Source organism: Asterias rubens, chromosome 8, assembly GCF_902459465.1.
Source record: "Asterias rubens chromosome 8, eAstRub1.3, whole genome shotgun sequence".
In the NCBI taxonomy this organism is placed as follows: domain Eukaryota; kingdom Metazoa; phylum Echinodermata; class Asteroidea; order Forcipulatida; family Asteriidae; genus Asterias; species Asterias rubens.
This window is the reverse complement of record NC_047069.1, coordinates 16,453,713-16,481,600: the sequence shown is the minus strand read 5'-3', so window position 1 is coordinate 16,481,600 and position 27,888 is coordinate 16,453,713. Positions and strand designations below refer to the sequence as shown.

General features: G+C 38.9%; 1 protein-coding gene across 1 annotated transcript; it reads left to right on the top strand.

Moving 5' to 3' along the window:
• The first annotated feature begins 177 nt into the window (after nucleotides 1-177).
• Nucleotides 178-23,381, top strand: LOC117293445 (sodium- and chloride-dependent glycine transporter 1-like). Its single transcript, XM_033775781.1, has 16 exons — nucleotides 178-256; nucleotides 587-710; nucleotides 3,520-3,574; nucleotides 11,427-11,634; nucleotides 13,049-13,180; nucleotides 14,799-15,024; nucleotides 15,741-15,873; nucleotides 16,233-16,367; nucleotides 16,954-17,057; nucleotides 17,500-17,624; nucleotides 17,950-18,062; nucleotides 18,633-18,773; nucleotides 19,453-19,552; nucleotides 20,219-20,319; nucleotides 21,197-21,370; nucleotides 22,541-23,381. The coding sequence occupies exons 3-16, from the start codon at nucleotides 3,542-3,544 to the stop codon at nucleotides 22,739-22,741; spliced, it is 1,926 nt and encodes a 641-aa protein (XP_033631672.1). The 5' UTR covers nucleotides 178-256; nucleotides 587-710; nucleotides 3,520-3,541; the 3' UTR covers nucleotides 22,742-23,381.
• Nucleotides 23,382-27,888: the final 4,507 nt, after the last annotated feature.

The following is a 27,888-nucleotide window of genomic DNA, read 5'->3' as shown; positions in this document are numbered from 1 at the left end:
TTGGCCCCTCCGGGTTTGCTGATCATGTAGACGGTATGGCAATGCTCAGGGGTTTTTTTAAGCGGGGGATTGGGGCGGAATTAAATCCAAATAAAAGAGACTTGAGAGAAGTTCAATTTCATACAAAGCGTCTTTCTCCTGCGTTAGATACAGGTACGACCGTGTATTACGGTGACTGGGTCGATTGACTGAATATTTTGCCCTGAAGGAAAGTGACTTTTATTGGAATTCATCTTTATTCATCAACTTTGAAAAGGTATTATTCTCTCTCGGGTTTACTGAATTATGTTGCTGCGCTCTTCGTGATTATGGTAATGTTTTTATTGTTAACAATTGCACCCTTGTTTGCAATTACAATGGAAGAGTAAATACCTCAGGGCTAGGTCGGAACTATGTCAATTGGTTTTGGTCATGGTGGCGTTTGCCTTCAAACTCCTCTGGTTGTATAAGCTCCAAACATTTGCCAAAGTTTTGAATAACAACTGTTTTAAATCATTTGCATAAAACCAAACTCATATTATGTTTGTTCGGCATGAACGGGTTCATTTGAATAAGTGATAAACGGGTGGTGTTTTTTCCCCTACAGGTATCACTCTTTCAGCAGTCACCGCTTGGCACACTACACAAACGTGCAAGCTCATCGCTCATTGTTTGCCCAGTGACAGTAAAGGTTGCGTTCTCTGGATCTTCAACAAGTCTACAGTTACTGAGTAAGTTTTATTTTGTTCTTGTACCGCACGTTTGGGGTTAACTTTTCCTAGTGATCTCCATCTCCATTGGTTAAGTCAGCAAAATATCCTGCCGGATACATCAATGTTAACTTGGATGTTTTCGGGAATGTTTTCGGGAAACGAAGGCAAAGCTTTATCGTGACGATTTTTTTTCTCATTTTGTTTTCACGTTTTACTTTTATCCCTCGCCCCCTTGGAACAAAGCCTTATGGAGGCCCAAAACGTTTACCACACGGTTACCCCGGCGCACTTTCACACTGCGTCCTTATTCCACAGGTTTCTGGATGCTCGTTTCAAGATTAATGTGAAAGGGCTTAGTGTCTTATTCATTTTAGGTTTCTTCTTGCGGTATAATTTGAATTTTTTGTTCACCACTCTGTTTTATTTTTTTAGTTTCTCAAACATTACCGTATAGATTTATTTGTATAATAATAATAATATCGAAGTCTTATATAGCGCACGGTTCTACCAAACAAGGTACTCAAGGCGCTGAGTATATACAAACTTTCAGAGAGATAGGTTTTTATTGAAGTGATGAATTTGGAAAACCAATTATTTAGCACCTTATAAGGGTTAACAAGGTGCTACGGCGCATACAGCAGCCACAGCTAGGAACACCGGGGCGAACCCCTTCTCTTTTCGATAAGTTCACTGGGTTATTTAACATGCGTTACACAACACATGGGACCAACGGCTTTACGTCCCATCCGAAGTTGTTCAAAGTGTCTGTTTCCGGCGACATTCTGTCAACCTTTCCAGACGGATAAGGATAGAACTTGACATACATAGATAAAGTGACTTGGATAGAATGTTAGATCAAGTGCCCCTCTCTTTCGTTGGCAAAAAGATAGTTGTCTTCATTTGAACAACTCTCATAAACGCAGTCAGTTTCAGCAAGAGTACAGTTTTCGGTTTGAGACATTGAGACCGTGGGACTCTGTGAATGTTCCTTCCTTCTTTAGTTTGTTGTTCTTTTTTCACGGACTTGGTAGCAAGGTATTATAACATTATGGCTTAAGAATGTACATTTTTCACTGATGCTTTGGCTGAAATGTCGCATGATTTTGTTACAAAGGAACCCAACAGGCGCTCACCAATATCAAGCATAGGCCCTGGGGTGGATCTCACAAAGGTAGTCCTAACTTAGGACTAGTCCTAGGCAATGCTAAGAGATATGACCAGTCCTAAGTTAGGACCAGTAACTCATCCTAACTTAGGACTGGTCCTATCTCTCAGCATTGCCTAGGACTAGTCCTAAGTTAGGATGAGTTACTGGTCCTAACTTAGGACTGGTCCTATCTCTCAGCATTGCCTAGGACTAGTCCTAAGTTAGGATGAGTTACTGGTCCTAACTTAGGACTGGTCCTATCTCTCAGCATTGCCTATAGGACGGACTAGTCCTAAGTTAGGACTACCTTTGTGAAATCCACCCCTGTAGGCAATAAAGCCTTCAGGCACAAACTTGCTTACCAGCCAGAATACCATACCATTGCTGCGACCGGTACTCCTGTCTTTTCTTGCTTAGCCAAGACAATTTGCTAAGTGGATCTTTCTGCTTGACAGCTTTATGAAATTTGGGGCCGATATTGTCTGCTTGCTATACGCGCAAACACACTATGTCCACGCAACAATGATACTCTTCAATTCTTGGTATTCAATGATAAATTATTCATGAAAGATTGGGTTCTTGACTTCCTTTGTTTACAACTAAAAGCTTTGAAATCATTGAAGCGCAATTTTAAATTGTTGGCCTCCCTTAGTAATTAAGGAAATACGTCACTAGGGTCTGTGTCCTTTGTGTTGCTGCGTGTGAGTGCGTGACGATAAAGCATTAAAGCCATTATACACTTTCGGTAAACAGTGTTGTCCAAGGCCGACACTGCGTGTACCTTTACTTATATATAAAATAACAAACCTGTGAAAATTTAGATTTAACAATAGAACACCGTGTGACGATAAATCATTAACCACGCACCCGGTTAGAGTTCTATACGTGTTGATTACGTGGATACAGTCAACTCGCCCACCAATAGTCGCCCTTTAGTGTTCCTGAAGTTTTCTAGCATGCGACGTGTTTTTTTTACCAAAAGCTTTGGTCACGGACGAGCTCCCAATGGGTAAATTCACTGACCGGGACCTTTTAAATAATTGGTGCGCTAAGAGCCCCCCCCCCCTAAAAAAAAAAAAAAAACAACAACAACAACAACAACAACAACCCCCCCCCCCCTAAAAAAAAAAAAAAAAAAAAAAAAAAAAAACAACAACAACAACAAATCATTGTGTCTTGATATGGAACTCCATAACTTTTTTGTGAGTGTTTTTAGAGGGAAATAATGAACAGCAGAAAAATAGTTAGTGTGGGAAAAAATGCGATTGCTGGTCATAATCTATCCCTTGGTCTACAATATCTGGGAGCAAACAAATCGTCAAAAAATATGTCTGTACTGTTTCCCACGATAAAGATACTTGTTTTTCAAGAGTTTTTGTCGAGTAAATTGTTTGATGTGTTTTATTATTTTCGTATTTCAGATAAGCCAGTGGACACTTTTCGCAGTTTAAAATCCGCCTTTATGAAACAAAATGAACAATATTATGAGAAATAAGTCTGTTATTGTTAAGATTTGTTTCTAAACAGCTTTTACCGCTAAAATCATTAGTGTGGTTTTCGGGAGTTCCATCGAAATAAAAATTCACGCACTTGAACACAGGCACAAATGCATGAAACGTTTACAGTTTTGAAGTGCATTTTTTCCCTTTTGATCTTAAATAATTTCACCTTTTATTACAGAAGCTGAACTTAAAGGTTAAAGATGCCTGACGGAGGAGACAAAGACCTGGAAGCGGTAAAGTTACTTAAGATTCTTGACTAACACAAACTTACAATTCTTGATCATTATTTTTACCTGTACAATCTTTTTCAACTATTTCCTCCTTTTGCATCTGACAGAGTATTCTTTATGATTAGCAATTCGTATAATGGACCGTTCCGGCATTCCGCTAAGTTCCGCCCACCGCGCACGTGAGCAAGACACGTGTACAAACACTCCCAATGACGTTCTGCACGATTCTGCCGCGCGTGCCAAAAATGACCGAGTTTGTCCGACCACAATCAATGCTGTGATTGGTCAAAATGGGTGAACGCCATAGAGCTGTATATATAGCTCTATGGTGAACGCGCACAGTTTGATTGACAGGCCGGATCGGTCCATTGAACATTGGGGGCGCGTTGCAATGGCAACATACTGGTGGGGTATCAAACCAATGCCGATTCCTAAAAGGGAATGAAACTGTACTCCAACTCTGGGCCTAATTCCATAGAACTGCTTAACAAATTTCTGCTAAGCCGAGATTAGCATTATATTAGTCACAAATTGTTCATGTGACATGGTAGTTTGGCTGGTGACCTAATTCTGGTAAGCGTAATTTTGCTCCTTACTTGTTGTGCTTTGCAGCTCTATGAAATAAGGCCGTGGGCTCAATTTATTAAAGCTGTTTATCGGTAAGCAAATTTGTGTGCTTATTCTGTAAGAGAAAATTGTGCGTAAGCACAAACGTGTTTCGCCATGATTTCTCAGTTGATTTCTAGGCGCGCATGCAAGTGCACGTTTATTTGCATTTTTACGCCACGATCATGAGCTTACCGCGCATTAGCCAGCATTTTCCCTTACTTACAGTATACGGTAAACAACTTTATGACGTAGAAATTCTGCCAAGGGACGCTCCGTAAGCACAAAACGGCTGCTTACATGTTTTATAAAATTGTCATTTGCATGACATTTCTTCCTTGATAAAAACAAGGTTACCAACCAAATTTCCACGTGATTTTCAAGATAAGCCAACAGTCAGCTGAATACCAATAACAAGCAATATGCAACAAATCAAGGAAGACATTTTACGCTAAGCAAATGTGTGTGCTAAGCAGCTCCATGAAATTGTTGTCATAGTCTTGGTTCACGTTCAGGTCAAGGCACTCAGGAGTCAAGTGTACTTGTAAGCAAAACGCTTAAACAATGATTCGACCTTCCGAGACACCATGCTGAGACTCCCATGTGGTGGGTCTTCCTTGCTCTATGGCAATATTAAGTATTCAAAAGAGCTCGGTTAGTAACTTTTACACTTGTAAGCAAATTGCTTAACAATGATTCGACCTTCCGAGACACCATGCTGAAACTCTCATGCGGTGTGTAATATTAAGTATTCAAAAGAACCATGTAACTGTTACACTAATAAGCAAATCGCTTAACAATGATTCGACCTTCTGTGACACCAAGCTGGAAGTCCCATGTGTTGCGGCGTATAATAACAAGTATTCAAAGGAACCCTGTTAGTAAGTTACACTTTATTGCTAGTGGGAGGGGTTTGCCCTCGGCCAAATTTCATAAAGCTGTGAAGCATAAACAATGAGCTTTTTCCCAGAAAAACAAAATCTTGCTTAGAAGAATCGGGTTACTATAATGAATCCCAATTTATGTATACTGTTCGAATCTGGTTCCATGCTAATTTTAGCTGAGAAGTAGAAGATTTTGCTGAGCACAATTTTCTGCTTAAAACCCTTTATGAAAGTTGCCCCTGGTGTTGTTGGAACGCAGCAGAAATACGCTGATGACCACCTTGTAAACCTTTACAATGTAGCAAGGTGTTAAAATAAACAAACAATACGCCTATAGCTCGGCACACTAATTATGAGTGCTTTCAAAAGAACCGTGTACTGTTATTACGCAGTACTGTTTCTGATTACCAAACGAATAAATATCTGGGTACACCTTTGGCAATGACTCCCAAAATGTATGGCCATAAAGGTACTTGGTAAAGAGCAGTGACTGGAGAGCTGACGGTTGATAAAACATTGTTAGAAACTGCATCCGGAAGCCTTTTTGAGGTATGGCGGACGTGATACGCGCGCGTCACACGCCGCGACTGACTATGGAACGCCAAAGAGGCATTTAATCATCGGTGATGGTCTTTTGCAACCGGTGATCAAATTTGTCATCGGTGGTGGTCCTATGCGATCGGTGATCAACTTTAGCGAGCGGTGATAAAACACGATCGGTGGTCCATTTTAGCGATCGGTCATGCATATTCATGATCGGTGATGGTATATAGCGATCGGTCATGCATATTCACGACCGTTGATGGCTTTTTGCAATCGGTGGTCAACTTTAGTGATCGGTGGTGGCTTTTTGCAATCGGTCAACTTTAGTGATCGGTGGTGGCTTTTTGCAATCGGTCAACTTCAGGGATCGGTGATGGCTTTTTGCATGCGGTCAACTTTAGTGATCGGTGGTGGCTTTTTGCGATCGGTCAACTTTAGTGATCGGTGGTGGCTTTTTGCAATCGGTCAACTTTAGGGATCGGTGATGGTTTTTGCAATCGGTCAACTTAAGGGATCGGAGGTGGCTTTTTGCAATCAGTCAACTTTAGGGATCGGTGGTGGCTTTTTGCAATCGGTCACATTTTGCAACCGGTGATGGGATTTTGGGATATCCGAATTTTGCGTCCGGTCGGTGCAGGCCTACTTCAAAACCTATGATTGTGTAGATTGTGGATATTAGTTGTTGTTATTTTCTAGTTCACACCACCATGGAGGAATAAATTACACTCACCAGCGGGTTGACTGACTTGCCAAACATTTGTAGAAGAGTACCATTTTATAACTATGTAAGGGGGAACGCAACAAACATCAAATTAATCAGCTCTTTCTAAAAAGATAATAATAATAATAACAAATGGGTAGGAGAGGGTGTGGAAGGGTTATCTATGTCCCACAATTGGTTGTCGTCTTCCGGAAATTGTGTATGCCGGGGAAATACAAATATTTATATTCAGTGAAGGGAAATGTTTTTAAACAAGAGTCTCTACCGATAGTTTTGTGTGTAAGGGGAAATCTGAAATCAAACAAGTAGCCCTGTGTAAACAGACCCGGAGGTGAGAACATTATGACCACACAAAAACCGTTTTGATGGAAAACACATATTATGTGCATCATGAATGTGATGGACAAACACAGACCGGGATGCACTCAACACGTTTTATAAAAGGCTAGGTAAAGTATTATACAAATATTTCCTTGTAATAAACGGAGAGGCACGTATTAATTGAATCCAAAGCGAAAAACGTACTATATAAAGTTCTTAATATAGGGGGGTGTATGAAAGAGTTAAATCTTATATAAAATTGAAGCTTTAAAATAAGCTTAACTCTAAACGTAATTTTGTTTTAAATTATTAATTAATCAATCGGTCAACTTCAGGGATCGGTGGTGGCTTTTTTGCAATCAGTCAACTTTAGGGATCGGTGGTGGCTTTTTGCAATCGGTCAACTTTTGCAACCGGTGATGGAATTTTGGGATATCCGAATTTTGCGTCCGGTCGGTGCAGGCCTACTTCAAAACCTATGATTGTGTAGATTGTGGATATTAATTGTTGTTATTTTCTAGTTCACACCACCGTGGAGGAATAAATTACACTCACCAGCGGGTTGACTGACTTGCCAAACATTTTTAGAAGAGTACCATTTTATACCCAGATAACATACATACATTGGGCAATCAGTTATTTCAAATTATTACATTATTGCAATCAAGATTTATTAATATCTACAATTTTGGGGGAGATTTTATAGCAAAAAAAATCTCAACACATTACATTCGTTTTGTCATTTTTTAATTGTTTCGACAATCTTAAGACATCCTGTGCCACAGCTTTGACACCCTGCCTTGAAAATTGCATATTATGACCAATGTCGGTTCAATGCCGGCCCAATGGTGGCCGTTACCAAATCAGTATTGGCACAAAAAAGTTGTTTTATACCATTATTTGCCAAAATGGTGTGCCACTTCGAAACCAGTATTGGCCCAGAAAAAGTTGTCTATACCATTTTGTCAAAATGGCGTGGCGCTAAAAAATAAGTATTGGCCCAGAAAAGATTGTCTATGGTGCAGCTACAAAACCAGTGTTGGCACAATAGAGGTTTTTTACCATTTTGCCAAAATGGTGTGCCGCCAACAAACCAGTAGACAGATGACAGAAAGTAAAACTTTCATTATCAGACGAAAATTCAACCAGCATTTTAACTCGTAAGTTTTTATTAATAAAATAAAAATGCAAAAAGTATATTAAATATATTAAATTTAAATGTAATTACTTTGCAATAAAAAAGTTCATTACAATAAAGTGTAGTTGTCCATGATAAACACAAAACATAAAAAATGAAAAAACAGCAGCAATGAATAAATCAAATTAAAAATGCTATGTAAAAACCAATAAACTAAAAAAGGAGGTATTAATTTTAGAATTTTGTTTTATTAATAGTATTCGGTTTCTCAAAATGCCGGTACCATCAGGGGTCGATTTCACAGAGAGTTAGGCCTCGTCCTAACTTAGGACATAGTCCTTGGAGATATAAGAAACGTATGGCTAGTCCTAAGTTAGGACTATTAACTCTTCCTAACTCGAGATAAGACTAGTCTTACCTCTTTGTGAAATCCACCCCAGCTTCAATAAATAACTTGCATGGGCTAATTCCTTTTTAAATATCAAGTCGGTTTAGTCATTAGAACATATTTCTTTACCGTTTTGCCAAAGCCAGTATTGGCATGATTGGCCCCGAAAAGGTTTTCTATAATGACACCATTTTGACAAAAAATGGTGTGCAGCTACAAAACCAGTATTGGCTCAATGAGAGGTTTTCTGCCTGTTTTCCCAAATGGTGTGCCACAAAACCAGTATTGGACCACTGCAGGTTTTCTACCACTTTCCCAAAATGGTGCACCGCTACAAAACCAGCATTGGCCCATTAAAGGTTCATAATTTTGCCGAAACGTTGTGCCGCACAAAACCAATATTGGCCAAGACAGGCAAACCTCCGTCCTAACTAAAATAGTTTGCCTCTTTAAAAGCGACATTGGCCCAGTGTAGGCACTTTACTAGCAAGGACATGACGCTTGACCGGAAGAAGGCAATATCATCATCATTATTAACGGCACCGTATCGATACTCGACGCCGGGCCCGATACTGTATTGTTTGTTAGGCTATAACTGAAAAAAGGTTTGAAAATAGGTTGTGAAGTTCTTGGGATATTGTCCCACTTCCGGTTGACCTGGAAGTAGAGCTATGTCAATATGGGGGCCAAATTTTGTTAAGGTTAATCCTTAATGCTCAAAGAGTCTCTAAGTAAAAAAGGGTTTGAAAATCGGTTTTATAGTTCTTGAAATATGGTCCCACTTCCGGTTGACCCGGAAGTAGAGGTCAACATGGGGTCGCGGAAACTGGAACAAGTTTGAAATAGGTTGTATAGGTCTTGAGATCTGGTCCCAATTCAGGTTGACCCGAAAATAGAGGTCAACATGGGGTCACGGTTTTCCAAAGTAAAAATTTGAAAGGAGCCTATAACTGAAACAAAAAATGAAGATTGATTGTGTAGTATAACTGAAACAAAAAATGGGCCAACTTCCGGTTGACCCGGAAGTATACTTCTTGAGATATGGCGCTCTACTAAGATTTACTAATTAAATATGCAAATGAAGATCACAAGGTTAATTAATTAATAATTTAAAACAAAATTACGTTTAGAGTAAAGCTTATTTTAAAGCTTCAATTTTATATAAGATTTAACTCTTTTATCTTTATACTTTATACACCCCCCCCCCCCCCCCTAAATTAAGAACTTTATACAATACGTTTTTCGCTTTGGATTCAATTAATACGTGCCTCTCCGTTTATTACAAGGAAATATTTGTATAATACTTTACCTAGCCTTTTATAAAACGTGTTGAGTGCGTCCCGGTCTGTGTTTGTCCATCACATTCATGATGCACATAATATGTGTTTTCCATCAAAACGGTTTTTGTGTGGTCATAATGTTCTCACCTCCGGGTCTGTTTACACAGGGCTACTTGTATGATTTCAGATTTCCCCTTACACACAAAACTATCTGTAGAGACTCTTGTTCAAAAACATTTCCCTTCACTGAATATAAATATTTGTATTTCCCCGGCATACACCAGGGACTTTTCGTTTTCGATGACGGATGGTTCTGCGACGGTAAAGATGACATTTGGCGTCATCTGCGCATGCGTCGGCTTTGAGGACGGTCGTCCCTCAATTTCTACGACAGTACTTGGGATGAATCTTCGTTGTGCTGAAAACGACAACGTTTAGCTGAACAACCGTCGCAGAACCATCCGTCGTCGAAAACGAAAAGTCCCTACCATTTCCGGAAGACGACAACCAATTGTGGGACATAGATAACCCTTCCACACCCTCTCCTACCCATTTGTTATTATTATTATTATCTTTTTAGAAAGAGCTGATTAATTTGATGTTTGTTGCGTTCCCCCTTACATAGTTATAAAATGGTACTCTTCTAAAAATGTTTGGCATGTCAGTCAACCCGCTGGTGAGTGTAATTTATTCCTCCATGGTGGTGTGAACTAGAAATGACAACAACTAATATCCACAATCTACACAATCATAGGTTTTGAAGTAGGCCTGCACCGACCGGACGCAAAATTCGGATATCCCAAAATCCCATCACCGGTTGCAAAAGTTGACCGATTGCAAAAAGCCACCACCGATCCCTAAAGTTGACTGATTGCAAAAAGCCACCTCCGATCCCTTAAGTTGACCGATTGCAAAACGCCATCACCGATCCCTAAAGTTGACCGATTGCAAAAAGCCACCACCGACCACTAAAGTTGAATGATTGCAAAAAGCCACCACCGATCACTAAAGTTGACCGCATGCAAAAAGCCATCACCGATCCCTGAAGTTGACCGATTGCAAAAAGCCATCACCGATCCCTAAAGTTGACCAACTGCAAAAAGCCACCACCGATCCCTAACGTTGACCGATTGCAAAAAGCCACCACGGATCGCTAAAGTTGACCGATTGCAAAAAGCCACCACCGATCACTAAAGTTGACCACCGATTGCAAAAAGCCATCAACGGTCGTGAATATGCATGACCGATCGCTATACACCATCACCGACCATGAATATGCATGACCGATCGCTAAAATGGACCACCGATCGTGTTTTATCACCGCTCGCTAAAGTTGATCACCGATCGCATAGGACCACCACCGATGATTAAATGCCTCTTTGGCGTTCCATAACTGATGCCACGCTCACCATGTTGGTGGTCATTAGGTTTACGTGTAAACGCCGCGTCGCCTAAAATGCGCACTTCACTGAATAACATACGTTCTATTTCAACTTTAAGGCCGTGTCCGAAACGACGACTTCGGCTACAGCTACGTCTAGATCAGCGCGTCTACCAGTGTTGAAGAATAGGCAGACGCGCGCGATCTAGCCGTAGCTGTAGCCGAAGTCGCCGTTTCGGACACGGCCTTACAGTGTTGTAGCATTAAATTGTGTCCGCCATACCTCAAAAAGGCTTATACAGTTTTAGAGAAAGAGTTTATTTTGAACCAGAAAACTCGAGTCTGAGAAAGGCTTCAATCAGTAATGTAGACTTTATCATGTATCGAAACCACACAATTTTGTGACGCAAGGGTATATTTTCTTTCGTTTTTCTCTTGGTACTTTGATGATAAATTCAGTAAAAGAAATCACAGGCTGGTTATTGTGTGCATATAATATATACCAAATTACATAGAGCCTACCAAACGTAATATGCTCGCTATTTTTCTACTTCTATTTTTGCATTGCTTTTATACCAATTCTCAAATTTCAGGTTGCTTCAATGAACAATGGAAGCAAGGGTGACCCGCCCTCTGATATGTCGTCTAGGGCTGACCTCACAAAGACGGGAGATGACGACGAGGAGATCGCCAGGGGTAACTGGGGTCATAAGTTTGATTTCATGTTATCCTGCATCGGGTTTGCTGTGGGACTCGGCAATGTGTGGCGATTTCCCTATCTGTGCTACATCAACGGTGGAGGTAATTTCACATCAAATAATGGACATATAAATTAATTTTCAAGTATGACTTAAGGAAAGTATTAATATAAAAAGATCGTTTCGTGTTGGGTGAAGACAATACAGACACTTCAAGCTTGTCTTCACCCAAAACACGGGGAAAACTTACGAGCGGGAAGCTGCCAGCAGAGGGCGCTAGCAATGCAATTCAAAGCACTTAAAGGCAGTGGACACTATTGTTAATATTGTTAATTAGTATCATAAAACCTTCTTGATTATGATAAATGGGGATAGGTTGATAGTATAAAACATTGTGAGAAACAGCTCCCTCTGAAGTGACGCAGTTTTCGAGCACGAATTTGATTTCGAGACCTCAGATTTAGAATTTGATTTCGAGACCTCAGATTTAGAATTTGAGGTATCGAAATCAAGCATCTGAAAGCACACAACTTCGTGTGAACATGGTGCGACAAGGGTGTTTTTTCTTTTATTAATATCTCGCAACTTCGACGACCGATTAAGCTCAAAGTTGCACAGGTTTGTTATTATGTTGAGATACACCAACTGTGAAGACTAGTCTTTGACAATTACCAATAGTGTCCAGTGTTTTAAATTATTACGAAAGTCAAAAATAAAGATAGGGTTTTCGCATCGAACCGTGACATCATTATGTCTAATATTTGAGAATATTTGTACTTTAGAAGTGCTGGTTTTGGTTGTCAAGACAAAAATGATAGATCTGCTCTTCGTTTAAATAAACTTATGTTTAGTAACCACAACAAACATCCCTAACCCAAGGTCACCAAGTCTATTCAAATGTAGTAAACTGATAGACCATGAGACTGACATCACTTGTTTGCAAATTCACAGAGCCCAAGTTTTTGCTTACGTCAACTTTTGCACAACAGCCCCCTCCCCTAATACGTCTGATATAGACGATGTGACCTGTGACATCACATGTTTACAAAAGAGCAACAGAGCCTGGACTTCCTGCAGGCATGATTTGTACACAGCTCAATGGAAGAAAACATAAAATCTTATATTTTATGGAGAGTGCACTGTCTAATTCATATCAACTTTTGGTATGATGAAAGGGGGCACCTCTCAAATCTTGACCAGCTTTTACTTTCATAACTCTTGGATTTATGTGAAAATTGTGACACGAAATGTCAACTTTCCCATATGACCAGTGTAGTATCTTGCCTGCCAGAACACTGAAAGAATGTACAAGGTCACACTTATTGTAAACAAGGTTCACATGGTCTATGGCGCTATCAACTTCCTTCTGTCTAATTTTACCGTATGAGGACACCCATACTCATAAACTTCTGGGAAAAAACCTCTTTGAACTTGATACTTCACTCCCTTCAAACATGTATTGTTTTTGCAAAAGTCGTAAAACAGTTTCTCCATTATTTCCACTTTCTCGCCACCAGGTGCATTTCTCGTACCGTACTGCATCATGTTGCTGATCGCTGGACTCCCAATGTTCGTCATGGAGTTGGGCTTTGGTCAGTTCGCAAGCAGGGGCTGCATTACGATTTGGACCATCTCGCCCGTCTTCAAAGGTATAGAAACAATCACTGACAGCTATGACGTCATTAAAATTAAATGGGATTAGCTGTTTGCAAACTGCTTACCAACCAAAAGGACCTCTGGTAAAAGTGCACAAAATATTTAATGGCCTGAAGTTTCGACCCTATCGTCTTTCTCGAAGGCTAAATGACTACACAACAGACATGAACATGTAACTAGAAGTAAACTCCCCATCCAAGGCATGAATCTAAACTTTATGATCGTCAAATAATAGGTGTACAGCTGACAATAGAGGGGCACATTGTCTATCAAATCGTTCCATTGCTGTTTTATTCCATATCATTTTTGTCATTGCACTTAGTGAGTTGTGATACAAAACATAAAATAAGCTTGCATCCGGAAATACAACCAGCGCAACAATTATGGTCCGCCCATTTTGTGGAGGCAAACATTTTATTACCCAAAAATAGTTCTGTCATGGACCGCACAGCAGTTCAAGGGACACTGTATGTGAATTATTTCCCGTTTTCTTTCCTTTGCAACCGTGTACAATTCAAATCAAATTATTTATTTATTTTTCGCTAACTTTTTTTCACACGGTCTTCTTTACATGTTATGAAAACGTGTTTCATGAAATGAATAGCCTGAATCCGTGTTGAAATCTAGACAAGTTTTTTTCTTTGTTGTCAAAGCCGATGTTCACACGATGTTCGGCAAGATCCAAGGGCCACGAAAAAACACTTTTTAAATGGCACAACCTCCATAGTATTCATGAGCCTTTCTTGGTTGGCTCTTTGTTTGTTTTTTTTAGTTTTTTTTTTAACTATAAGTATTTTTCATTCAGAATAGGGGAGTGTTGGAAAGTGCACTCGTGAGTGGGTATCCTCGAACAGCTTACTATGTGGCAGCCAAGGTCATTGATACCCTAGACTGGACCAATCCACTTGTCTAATAGGGGCCTTATACAGGTGCCCAGGAAAAACAATTTATTCAATTCAGTTCAATTAAAAAACTGTATTCCTTAATAAGCAAATACATTTGTTGGCCAGCTTCATATAAAAACAGTAACTATTGGGGCTAGATATTGATTATATACAATTATTTAAAAAATATTGGATATTGCCAGCCCTCAAAGACCTTTATCAAACCTGGCTAACTGAGGAGCAAGTGTGGAACCTTTTTGTAAAATGAGAATTAGTGGGTGCTAAATTGTAATAGATGTTAAATTTACATCGAGGGTAAAGAATATTCATTTTGGCCCAACACATAAACACAATTACACAGCGATGTATGTTAGCACTGTGTAATCGAGTTATGAGAAAAACAAACCACAGGCACATCACTCGGGTGGGATTCGAAACCACGACCAAAGCAGTGTCTTACCAGTATAGTAGGCTCATGCCACTTCTCTTGTTTTGTTGTATTATAAAAACATAGTAATAAACATCGCGGGTTGAACCTCACCCGAGTAATATACCTGTGATTTTTTTATTTCACAGAACTCTGGAAAGAACCGAGAGTATACAGTGCTATCGCATCTTTGTTAAAATAAATAAAAACCAAAATAAACATACTAAAGTATAACTTGGAAGTTAATTTTAGAGAAAATTGACCACCAACATTTTCAATTTTCTCCAATTGTATTTCTAGGTTTGGGATATGCCATGTGTATCATCACAGCTCTGGTAGCCATTTACTACAACGTGGTCATCTCCTATACGCTATTCTACCTGTTCGCATCCTTCACCACTGTCTTACCGTGGAGCGATTGCAACAGATCGTGGAATACAGCTAACTGCGTGGTTTTATCTGGTAATGATACCAACGGCACAGTGTATCTCAACACTTCCACGAGACCCGCCTTGGAGTTTTGGGAGTAAGTAAATTTTTCATATGCAATACCCGATGTGGGGCACCCCAACTAACTTGAGGAGAAAAACCGGCCACGGAGCGTCGGCCATATATTGATATTTTGTAAGGGCGCCAAAATGTTCTATATTAGACCGATTTCAGAGCTAAATACAAAGGAAATAGTGTACAAAAAAAATTGCACAATGTGACCCGAGGTTGGTTAACTTCGAACATGATTTTTTGCATTTTTTTATTATGACATAGACAGAGAGTATCCCCCAAAAAAAAAAAAAAAAAAAAAAAAAAAATTAAAAAATCCCAAACTAACTCACACTATGTTCTTCAGTACGAAAGTACTTAACCCCAACCCCCCTTATAGATATTTCTTGAGATTCAAAGCCACACAAGTGATATAGACTATTAGGGGAACATATCGACCACCAAAAGTGTAATGCCCTAACAACGTTTGGGCTCGGATGACGCTCATTTGCAAAGTAATTCCGTACCTTTGTAAAATGATGAATTAGGTTGGGGTTGGGTTGTTTTTATAGGCTCATGTAACAAAGCTGATTGTTCGTTGGTTTGTATGGGATGTTACTTTTTGTCTTGTCCAAACAAACAATGAGTCAAAAATCCGTTGTTTTTGTCCGTTCTTGTTTGTCCAGCTTCTTTTTCTTATCTCGAATGGACCGTTTGACTTAAACTGATAATAAAGTTGCAGTTGTGTGTTTTTATTTGCAGTAATTATGTGCTGGACCGAAGTGAAGGTCTTGAAGACATGGGTCCAATCCGTTGGCAGATGGCCCTCTGTCTGCTTCTTGCTTGGACTGTGGTGTTCCTTTGCATCGTCAAAGGTGTCAAATCATCAGGAAAGGTAATACCCCCCCCCCCCCCCCAACAGCACCTTGACTCTTGCAGCCAGCAGCACTCCTAAACAATGACTGTCAACGCCCCTGTATTGTGAATTTTGTGATCATCCCAACAAAAGGCTAAAAGCAATTATTGGTTAACCCCAACCCACATGGATAAAAGCATTTCAAAGATGAAAACTTGGCGAAATTAATGGAGGCGTAGGAAATTATAATTTTACACAGTACATAGTTTGTAGTTTGAATAAAATCTTGGACCAGGCAAGGAGTTCAAATAAATACAAACAAAAGACTGCAGTAAGAATGATTTTGTTTTCCTACCTTTCAGCAAAGCTATAATAATGGTTTGATTTCTGCTTTATAGGTGGTGTACTTCACAGCAACCTTCCCATACATTGTTCTGTGTATTTTGCTGGTTCGAGGAGCTACACTTCCGGGGTCACTTCAAGGGGTCATCTTCTACATCAAACCGGAGTTTGACAAACTCCTCAGTGCTAAGGTGAGACCATGAATTCTTCACATATTTTCTCCAAAAAAACACTCATTGTGAGTTTGATTGCCAACGATAATCAATTACTTGTGAAAATGTTTTTTTTCTTTCTGTAACCTTATTATGTGCATTGTTTCCGTAAATGTTCACCTACTCTTTTTGTATTTTGAGTGATCACTTATTACTGTAAAATACTTTCAAAATTCAAACTTTCAAACTTATATTTATTTCCATACTTCATGAAAACAGACATTAACCGTTTGAATAACATCCCGTGCCTTAAAGCAAGTGTGTCACATTTGGTACTATCGTCAATGTTTACGCTATTTTCAAAGATTGAGCTTTGAATTAGCAAAACTAAAACTATTTCTTTTACTAATTTCCAAAAAGCTATTGCAATTCAAGCAAACATCTCAAAGGGAGTATCCCACCATGACAATTAATTTTGTTTAACTATTCAATGAACGTTGTGTGGGAACATTGATGTTTTACTCTTACCAATGTTATACATACTCCATACTCCTTTAAGTGCCTAGACTTTAGTTATCATTATTTCACTATTATTGAAGCTGTAAATGATTGAACTTTCTATCAGGTGTGGAAGGATGCTGCCGTGCAGATCTTCTACTCACTTGGCCCAGCCTGGGGTGGTCTTCATACCTTGTCCAGCTACAACAAGTTTGACAACAACTTCAAACGGTAATTATTTAAGTCTTTGGCTCTTCTTCTATTCAAAACTTATCTCAATTGAGTGTGTTGTTTATCACAGCGAGATTCGAATAACAAATAACATTTTTGCTGCTTATTGCGAACTCAAGCTCTGGCGTTTCTGTTCCGTAGAGTGGGGGCTCGAATCCCGGTCGTGACACTTGTGTCCCTGAGCAAGACACTTTCCTAGAATTGCTTCTCATGTAAATGGGCACATGTGAGGCATGGTTCTTGTGGTTCGTTTAGCTTAGTGCGCTACATATTTGTCGGCACAGGCTATGTACTCCCAAGGGAGTTGAGATGGTTTAAGGAATGAATGATCAGGCTAAAATGTTTGGAGCGCTACGTGACACTCGTTCAAGAGTGCTTTCTCCTTTTGTCAACAGTTTTTTCTCTCTCTTACCCAAATTTTATAATTATTATTTGTGTACAGTGACGGTATCATCATTGCGTTCACCAATTGTGGCACCAGCGTGTTTGCTGGATTCGCCATCTTCTCCGTTATTGGTTTCATGGCTCATGATTCCGGATTGCCGATTGAAACAGTTGCTGATTCAGGTATTGTTCACAATTTGGGTTGGGTTGGGTAAGCTGGATGCCAAATGGGTCAGCAGAGTTAGCCGACTGGTTTTCATGGTTACCAATTTGGGGTCAACGTGGTTTGCAGTTGGATTCAAGTTGGGTCAATTGGTTTCCAGTTGGGTCGACTTTGTTTTCCGATTGGGTCAACTGGCTTCTTATTCAGTCAGCTTCAAATTTGTTTATGTTTAACCGGCAATACAATTTCTTCTTACTTTTAACTTCTTTCTTAGATATCGATTCCAAATATCATTGCACCAACTTTAAAACAACACTTTAATTCTATGTTTTCCGTTCATGACAGGTCCTGGTCTTGCTTTTGTGGCTTACCCAGAAGCCTTAGCTCGTATGCCCGTCGCTCCTCTGTGGTCTATCCTGTTCTTCTTTATGCTCTTCACGCTGGGTCTGGACAGTCAGGTGAGTTTGTCGCCCTCTTGTGACTCCTTTCTTGGGGGGTATCCACGAAAAGCTTCCAACAAATTAAAACACTATCTCTAAAATTTAACTTTATGCACCAAAAGCTGAAACCACAAGACCATTTTGATAGTGATCATGTGGTGTGTGTTCACGAGACCACATAGCAATACTTATGCCGACGTGGCCGGAGATTCCGGTGTAATCCTCCCCCCCCCCCTCTCCACACCCCACCAACGCCTTCGAACTGTATACGAACTTCTTTTGATAGCGCCATCCTTCAGCCAATGTTACAACAGCTTCCCATTGATACAGAATCTCTTGTGAAAAAGATTTTCGTCGGAGTAGCTATATAGTATAGGACACTAATACTTTTTGGGCATCCACCTATTTACAATGAAGTTAATTTCAAATCCGAATATTTTGTAATAGGTAAATAAACTTGAATGTGTTTTAGTACACACTGCAGGGGAAAAACAATTATTCACTTTAAGCTTGTTAAACTGTGATGAAATAAATACAACTTAATTGAAAACAAAAATTAATTGATTTTTATACTTTTTTTTATTGCAGTTCGTGATGACCGAAACTCTGATCACTGCCGTGACTGACGAGTTGAAAGGTTACTTCAGGAACATCGCCAAGTGGAAGACGTTGATCACTCTCATCGTGTGTGTGACATTCTTCCTTCTTGGTTTGCCGATGACAACACGGGTAATTATTCACATCTTGTTCCATTGATTGATGAGAAATTAACGTTCAGAGTCTAATTTAATCGAGCGTCTTAAGTGGAAAATACTGATTAAAAATGTCATGATAAGCGATGTGAGCAGCGCCCACTATTGTTTCATTAAGCTGAAAATACTGCATAACAAATTGTCTTTGCTAAGCAAAAATTGAGTCGGGCATACACAAGCCACAACAAATCAAACATAAGTAATTTTGGCTGGCAACCTGTTTCTGTAAAACTATTATGTGCTAAGGAAGTTTTTGTGCATAAAGGCTTCATTTGGGCCCAGGATGCCATTCATAAATGGTACACCTAAAATGGTATTTTGGACAGTTACCGTATTCTTCTCAGCAAGGTTTTGTTGTGCTATAAAAGCGGCCCTATAAACTTGGGCCCTGGTTTCGACTGTCTTTTCGTCAGTTGGGATCAGTTTGACCCACATTTTGATCAAATTTAGACCGATTCAGGGTTATTTTGACTCCAAGACGGGTTCAGGTCACAAGGTTTTGAATCTGGGTCAATTCTAGCCAGAGAGTTGACTGTTACACCCGAAATGTTTTTTTTAAATCAAACTAATTTCTGATTTTTCAATAACTATGTTCAACTTTTTATCGTTTTTGTTTTTTGTCTGATTTAATATCTTCGTGTTTTCTGATTGTACAGGGCGGTATATATTTGCTGACTTTAATGGATAACTATTCAGCCGGATTTTCTCTGCTTCTGATCGCCATGTTGGAATGTCTGGTCATATCATACGCTTATGGTAAGCACTATAGTTTTCCTTATGTCGCCTCGGAGTTAAAACCCCAGGAAGCACACAAGTACAAGAAAGTTCCACTATTGTCTTTAGGGAAGGGGAACTAAAAACAATGTCTCCATTTTCTCCCTTTTCCTACCTGTTAATGTCACATTATTGTATATTTATTGTTCATTAATTGGATCAAGTTTTTCATTTATAAAAGTTATTATGCTTTCTACACAATATTATTAGCAGTTTCTTTTTATATTAATTTTTTTTTTTTTTTACCCATACACCGATGTGTGTTAGCACTGTATACTCAGTACTTTTCCGAGTCCTGTGAAAAAATATCACAGGCATGTTATTCGGGTGGGATTCGAACCCACGACCCTTGCAATTCTAGAGCAGTGTCTCACCAACTAGACTACCGAGGTTGCCCGGCAGCTAGAGGCAGTTCGAATCCTATGTTTTGGCAGAGGGTACCGCAACGATATAATAGATGTTAAATTTGCATCGTGGATAAAGAATATTAATTTTGGTTTTTACCCATACACCGATGTGTGTTAGCACTGTATACTCAGTACTTTCCCGAGTCCTGTGAAAAAATATCACAGGCATGTTACTCGGGTGGGATTCGAGTCCACGACCCTTGCAATTTCTTTTTACCATTTTCTTTTTACCATTGTTTAGGTATCAACAGGTTTGACAAGGATATGAAGGCCATGGTGCCTTCAGGTCTCGAATTGTACTGGAAGATCTGTCTCATGTTTTTGGCTCCAGTGGTCCTCGGAGTAAGTAATAAGATTGTCTTCGTTTTAGCCTCGTGACACCAGAGTTGCTTACACTGGACACTATTGGTAATTGTCCAAGACCAATCTTCTCACTTAGTGTATCTCAACATAAGCATAAACTAACAAACCTATGAAAATTTGAACTCAATGGTCGTTGAAGTTGCGAGATAACAATGGCAGAAAACACCCTTGTCACACAAAGTTGTGTGCTTTCAGATGCTTGATTTCGGGACCTCAAAATCTTCTGAGGTCTCGAAATCAAATTCGTGGAAAATTACCTCTTTCTTGAATACCATAATACCAGTCAAACTACCATATTAAACACACTATGTGATTGGAATCCTGCTCAGTTCTGCTTAGCAGAAATGTGTTAAGAAATATGTTATGAGTAAGCTGCTTAATGAAACCTGGCCCCGGTTCCTCCTGCCAGTTTGTTTGTGAGTGGGGCCAGGCTTTCTGCTTGTTCTCACCCAAGCACTATTGTTTTGCTGGGATGTAGAACGACATGCCACTCTGGTATCTCTCTGGTCCACTTTCATGCATCTCTTTCGGACTACTTAGCATGGATGAGGGTTTGTCATGACTGTTTTAAAAATCATATAATGACACACTGGGAGATTGGCTTCTTTTGAATTATATTGCAGAAAGTGAAAGGTTTTTTGTTTAGCGTGTGTATACAGGAACCCGAAGTTAGTTTGTTGCCTCCTCGCGCGAGCAGTGTTTACTTGTTTAAATTCAATCCATTTCAAAGAGTGCATACTTCTTAACTCATGGTTTTGTGTCAAACAGGTAGGGGCCAACTACGACTTAATTTGATAGCATCTGTGCACCGATTCCTGACTACATTATGATTGCCAATTTGATTTTTTTCCCCCAGTTCATCTTCGTCTTCTTCTGTTTGACGTATGCTAATCTGACCTACGGTGCATATACATACCCTGAGTTTGGAGAGGCACTAGGTTGGTTGATGGTCGTCGCTGCAATAGTGCCAGTTCCAGTCTATGCGCTCTTCTTTTATATCAAACGCGGCTATGGCAACACCGCTCTCGAGGTAGGGTTGATTATACATACATATATATATTTATAGTTTCTTAATTTTGTGATTTCTTTGTGTCTCTTCACTCATGCCTACATTCAGTAGAACGTTATTGACATCTTTTTCTTTTCTCTTTGCATGTTTATTTTAGTACGTAAAAATATGTACTAACTTTTTGAACTACTTATGACCCTATTGTGAGCGCTATTGGACACTTTCGGTAAACAGTATTGTCCAAGGCCCACACTTCGTGTATCACAACTTATTATATAAAATAACAAACCTGTGAAAATTTAGGCTCAATTGGTCATCGGAGTCGGGAGAAAATAAAGGGAAAACCCACCCTTGTTTCCGCACGTTTCGCCGTGTCATGACTTGTGTTTAAAATAAATCCGTAAGTCTCGATATCGAGAATTGATATTGTTTTAATGTTTTCGCAAAAAGTAAAGCATTTCATGGAATAATATTTCAAGAGAAGTCTTTCACCATTACCTTCTGTAAACCCTGTAAGTTATTTGTAAATCTGTGAACTTTTATTATTATTTTTTTTCTGTTCCGAAAGTGTCCAATGGCTTTAACTGGCTACTTCTTCGTAAATAATTATTGTCATGGCATTGTACAGTTTTCTTCAAGTATGGAATATGCGAGTTATTATTGTTATTTATTCCGCATGAAAACACATACAAAATACAAACATAAACAAAACGAAACAAAAGCCAGGGACATTATGCCTGGAATTAGACAAGTTTACAAAAAAAAAATGTAGCCAGAAGGCCTTCAACTTCAATATCCCTGGTCAAATCTATAATTAACAATAATAAGAATGTAATTGAACTGAATGGGCCATATTTTTGACCGTGTGAGGGCGCTCTCAATCACTTCCGGGGGTATATTCATTCATACCCAAAACAGTTTTTAAAGATTGGAACACATTACCACCACAGACATCTAATCCATCACAGACAATAAGACTTTTAAAGGAGCCGTTCTAATCCACCTCTAAAGCAAATTGAAACTACGGCGCAACAAAAGTGACAGAACGCCTATTAATTTGTGCAGGGCGAATCGCGTGTACCCCCGGAAGTGATAAAAATACTATTTATAGCGCCCTCGCGCTGTCAAAAATAAGGGGCATTTAGAAGTCTTTCAACTACTTAACAATATTTGTCTCGTTGTTGCCATCAGTATCTGAAGTCTGGTATTGAGCCAGCTGAGGAGTGGGGACCAGCTTTGAATGAAAACCGTCTCTTGGCAGGCTACAAACCACTACCGGGTACTAGCGGTAAAACAGGCAATCTGGAGTTGGGACTCGAACAACCACCAACGTACACGAGCATCTATAACGGTCCACTGGAAGTTGGGTCAGTTACTCTAAATGGATATTAAACCTCTTGCAACACTTACCAACCTTTTAGATGTAGGCCTTATTATGCTGCTGAAACGTTTGAAGTTTCATTTATACCTTCCAAAAACAACGTGGTATTTTTAATTACTAACAATGTTATACGTTGTAGTATAGTGTTTTATAAACATAAAAAAGACAAGCTGAACCAACGGCTGAAGTACGTGTCCTGTCACTGTCGCAGCAAAACCACTAATAGACCTTTCCATCACAGTGCAGCCATCTTGGATTTCTCCCATTGATATCAATGTTACCAAACCGAGGCTGGAAGAACAAAATAGTCTGGTCCCTTATTTCAAAATTATTTTTGGCATCCACTATTGTTTTTCAATACAAGGAACATGACCAAGATGGGGGCATCATGATAAAAGTCGTTTGGTGCATGATACGATGTGTTCCTTGATATGTATTTTTAAAACAGAGCAGTGGTATCCACTGGATTTATGTCTGCATTAATGGGTGACTTTTAACAACTATCTGGATATGTTTGTTAAATTAATTGTGTGTTTGTAATTCGGAATTTAACCATTCTTCCAACTGAGCTGTAAAACGCATGATTACAGTTTCAAATGATGTAAGATACGCGGGAAAACTAGTTTTAAATACTCGTATACAATGGCTGAAACTTTTAAATGTATATTTATACTGTATAATCAGATACTTGAGAACGTGATACTGTTAATTGTAAGATTTTAGTGATGTCGGTGTACTATCGGTGGCACTGTGAAAGGAAAACTTCCACGTGCAAGATCGGATTGGGATCGATCTTCGAATGTTTTTTTCAAATGAATATTCAGATTGTCAGTTATAACCAACTTTGACAGAAATTGGTATGTAAAGGTTTTTGTAATTAATACCTGCCCAAAATATTTAAGATGTCTAATCACACGCAATAACTTGTTTCAGAACAAAATCCTGGAGGGGATCGATTGTCTATTATTTTTCTTCATGAATAACGCTTCAGATTGTCAGTTAAAACCCGCCTGAAGAAAATGTCTGCAAGTGTTTTTGCTGTAATGCCAGCCCGGAAGATTTAAGATATTCAAACCAAACGCAATTACTAGATCTTTTTATTTAATGGAATAACGTCGGAATGCCAGTTAAAACCCGCTAGAAAATTTTTGTTTAAAGGTTTTCGTTGCAATGCCTGCAATTTAAAAGATTAAATGTATCGAAACCATATGCATTGACTGGTTAGAGTTGTTAAGGACAATAATAGACAATTAAAACCCTTTCGGTAATTATAAGCTCCAATATATCATGTCAATTTATGAGACCTTATAAAAAATCTTACCTGTAACATGCAAGACAAAACGTGATAATATAGTCGTAACAGTTTTTACCTATACAGTCATCTTATTGAAAAATACATGACAGCTCTATTCCTGAAAACGTACCCAAATCCTTTAAAAAGACAGTACTGAGCGCCTCGAGACAAACTTTCGTGTGTGAAAAGCGCAATATATGAACCGCATAATATTGTAAATATTATTTTGTTTAATAATGATGTAGTTGGATTTTAAAGTATGATTCGTGACTATATTGGTGTGATGATTTCCTTTTTATTCAAGCAATAGATAAATTTATTTTTCCTTTCAAATTGGCGAAGTTTCTTTTTCAAATCAAAGAAAAATTGTGATCTTTATAAATCATATTTGTGTGTTTATTTTAATTGACTTTACGTTAATCAGATTTAGTAATTAATTTTATAAGATGTTAAAATATTGTGCCGGTGAATAGTAAACTTAAGTTAACTACTTGTTATGTCAGTTTTTAAAAGGAGAGATTTTACTAAAATAAATTAGCTGTTCTATAAAAAACTGTGTCATGTGTCTCTTGAGATTTAAGAGTTTTGCTAAATGAATATTATTTGTATTTGCATTGCGTAGGATCATTAAAGGCAGTGCACACAATTGGTAATTACTCAAAATAATTGTTAGCATAAAACCTTACTTGGTGACGAGTAATGGGGAGAGTTTGATGGTATAAAACATTGTGAGAAACGGCTCCCTCCGAAGTGGCATAGTTTTCGAGAAAGAAGTAATTTTCCACGAATTTGATTTCGAGACCTCGGATTTAGAATTTGGGGTCTCGAAATCAACCATCTAAACGCACACAACTTCGTGTGACATGGGTGTTTTTTCTTTCATTGTTATCTCGCAACTTCGACGACCAATTGAGCTCAAATTGTTAAAGGTTTGTTAATGTATGCATATGTTGAGATACACCGAGTGAGAACACTGGTCTTTGACAATTACCAATAGTGTCCACTGTCTTTAATAAGCATATGATATTGGATAATTTCCCTACTAATATTTCTAGCACGTACGCCCAATTGAGGCATGAACGTGTCATGTATAAAACAGTACCTTGATGTTTTTCCTCGAAATTGTGGGTCTGTAGGTCAAAAAAATAACTGGCAAGTTTTTATTTAAACATAATATATAGTTTATTAACAAACGTAAACATAGGATTAAATACCCCGATGGCTAATACCGTCATCCAACTACAAAGTTGTTTAAGCCAGGAAAAGTTGTTGGAAACCACTGATGTTGGAGACTTTTGATCTAAAATATATGGTTTATTTGAGGAGTAGCTTTGTTCTTCAGTATAAGATAATATTATAAACCCATTCAGTATTTAGCATGTAGCCAAAAACTTTCAAATTATTGATGACAGGGTTTTGAAATGCAGACGCTGTTTTTGCCTTTTTTGCTCTAAAAGTGCTTTGTATTCATGGGTGCAATACTTTAAATGAAAACTATTTTTTTGTTTTCAAAAAAGAAAAACCCCTGCCGTCGATTTCACAAAACTCGTCCTAACTTAAGACTAATCTTAGGACTTAGGACGAGTCCAAACCCTGAACTGTAGCATGTAGACCTTAAGATTAATCCTAACTTTGGACGAGTTACTCGTCTTAACTCGAGATAAGACGAGTCCTAACTCTTTGTGAAACCGACGGCTGGCACACACAAGTATTTTCGAGAAAAATAACAAAACGTTCAAATTTCTTTCGCTTAAAAAGCTAATTCACACGGGCTCATGAATGTCGTTACAAATGTGTTTTTCATGGTCACCGGAGCGGGTCGAACACCGTGTGAACATTAGACTTGACTCAAGTCCCAATCCGGTGCCAACCTCGGATGCTCTGCAGCATTCCCCAACCTTTCTCGGGACCACAGTTTGACGACGAGCCCGCACTGCGGCTTGTTTGCTATAGGAGGCGCTACATGCTTAGGGACCTCTCATACAAGAACGGGACTTGAAACAAGTCTAAACATAATTACATTTCGACATGGATTCAGGCTATCCATGAAACATGTTTTTATATCATACCCAGAAAAGAACGTGTGAAAGATTTTGGCGAAAACAAATATTTTGATTTGAAATGAAGACGGTTATAAAGCCAGGAAAGAAAACCACAAAATGATTCACAATTAATATCCTAAAGACACTGGATACCTTTGGTAATTGTCAAAGTAGAACAGGCTTCTCACTTGATGTATTCCAAAATATGCATAAATTAACCAACCTGTGAAAATTTGAGCTCAATTGGTCGTCGAAGTTGCGAGATAATAATGAAAGAAAAAACACCCTTGTCACACAAAGTTGTGCGCTTTCAGATGCTTGATTTCGGGACCTCGAAATCTAATTCTGAGGTCTCGAAATCAATTTCAAATGTTTTAGTGGAAAATAACTTCTTTTTTTCTCGAAAGCTACGTTACTTGAGAGGGAGCCGTTTCTCGAAATGTTTTATACTATTAACCTCTCCCCATTGCTTGTTACCCAGTATTCCAGTAAGTATGCGAACAACTATTTTGATGAACTATCAAAAGTGTCCACTGCCTTTAAGTATAAGCTTATTGTTCGGCCTGCTTTGTTCGCCTTTTTAAAAAATGGGGAAATGCGTCTGTCGAAATTGTCCATCGTACGATCCAGGTGACATATATATAGACGATTGTTAAATTCCAAGGTTGTTTTACGCGGTTTGAACAGCTATTATTCGGTGCTTGAAGTAGGATGGGTCCTACGGTGGCTCATATGTGCCAGTTTCTAGAGAACTCATGTTGCAACAACAATAAAACGCGATATCGCCGTCGTATTGCAATATATCGCCATACTCTTGCGATGAACGCTGTATTATATCTGCAATCAATCCAGTGTTGTATTTACGCTAAAGGGAAGGTATAGCACACTATTGGTAGTTGTCAAAGACCAGTGTTTACACTTGGTGTATCTCAACATATGCATAAAATAACAAACTTGTGTAAATTTGAGCTCAATTGGTCATCGGAGATGGGAGAAAATGATGAGAGAAAAAACACCCTTGTTGGACGAATGTGTGTGCTTTCAGATAGGAATAAAAGACTTGTCTTTTATTATTTTAGTGAGAAATTACCTCTTCTCAAAAACTACGTTACTTCAGAGGGAGCCGTTTCTCACAATGCTTTATATTATCAACAGCTCTCCAATGCTCGTTTCTAAGTCAGTTTTTAAGTTAATATTTGTTTTGAGTAATAACCGAACGTGTACCTTCCCTTTGAGTGTTGTTTTGCTATTCAACGCCGTAAAAACATGATGAGTTGGCGTTTATGGGCCACCATAGACTCATGTCCCCCCCGTGTTTTGTTTCCATTGTGTTATTGGAATCTCCGGAATGCTTTACAGGATTTTAGGGGGGTGCTTATGTACTGTACACGAGGAAAATGGTGTGTTAAAAAATGGAGGTAGAAATAACGGGGACATTCATTGGGTCCCTCGGGCATGGTATTCAATCGAAAACTAATTTTGTGGATGATGAATAAATTACTCGTGAACTGAAGCAGTGTATGAAGTATAATGTTGTTGCGTCTGTTTATAAAATAATAAAGCAATTGTTACGTAACTTGAATGTATAAGGCTGTCTCAAAACGGGTGTGATGGTCCTGCAGAGATAGACAGTTCAAAACAATACGAACATCAGTCGTCGAAGCTACCAGCAGATATCGCTGCCGTGTCCTGCCGTGTCAACACGGCAGGGATGTGCTGGTAGCTTCCGAGTAAACCCGCCGTACTTGGGGTATAACAAAACGGCAAAGCCGGGGTTGGGGGGTAATGAAAACCAAATTATGTATCTGCTGGATGAGATATG

Coding starts and splice junctions, on each gene's coding strand:
- LOC117293445 (XM_033775781.1), top strand. CDS start 3,542: ATGCCTGACGGAGGAGACAAAGACCTGGAAGCG. Junction 17,058..17,499: donor TTTGACAACAACTTCAAACG/GTAATTATTTAA, acceptor ATTTGTGTACAG/TGACGGTATCATCATTGCGT. Junction 20,320..21,196: donor TGGCTCCAGTGGTCCTCGGA/GTAAGTAATAAG, acceptor TTTTTCCCCCAG/TTCATCTTCGTCTTCTTCTG.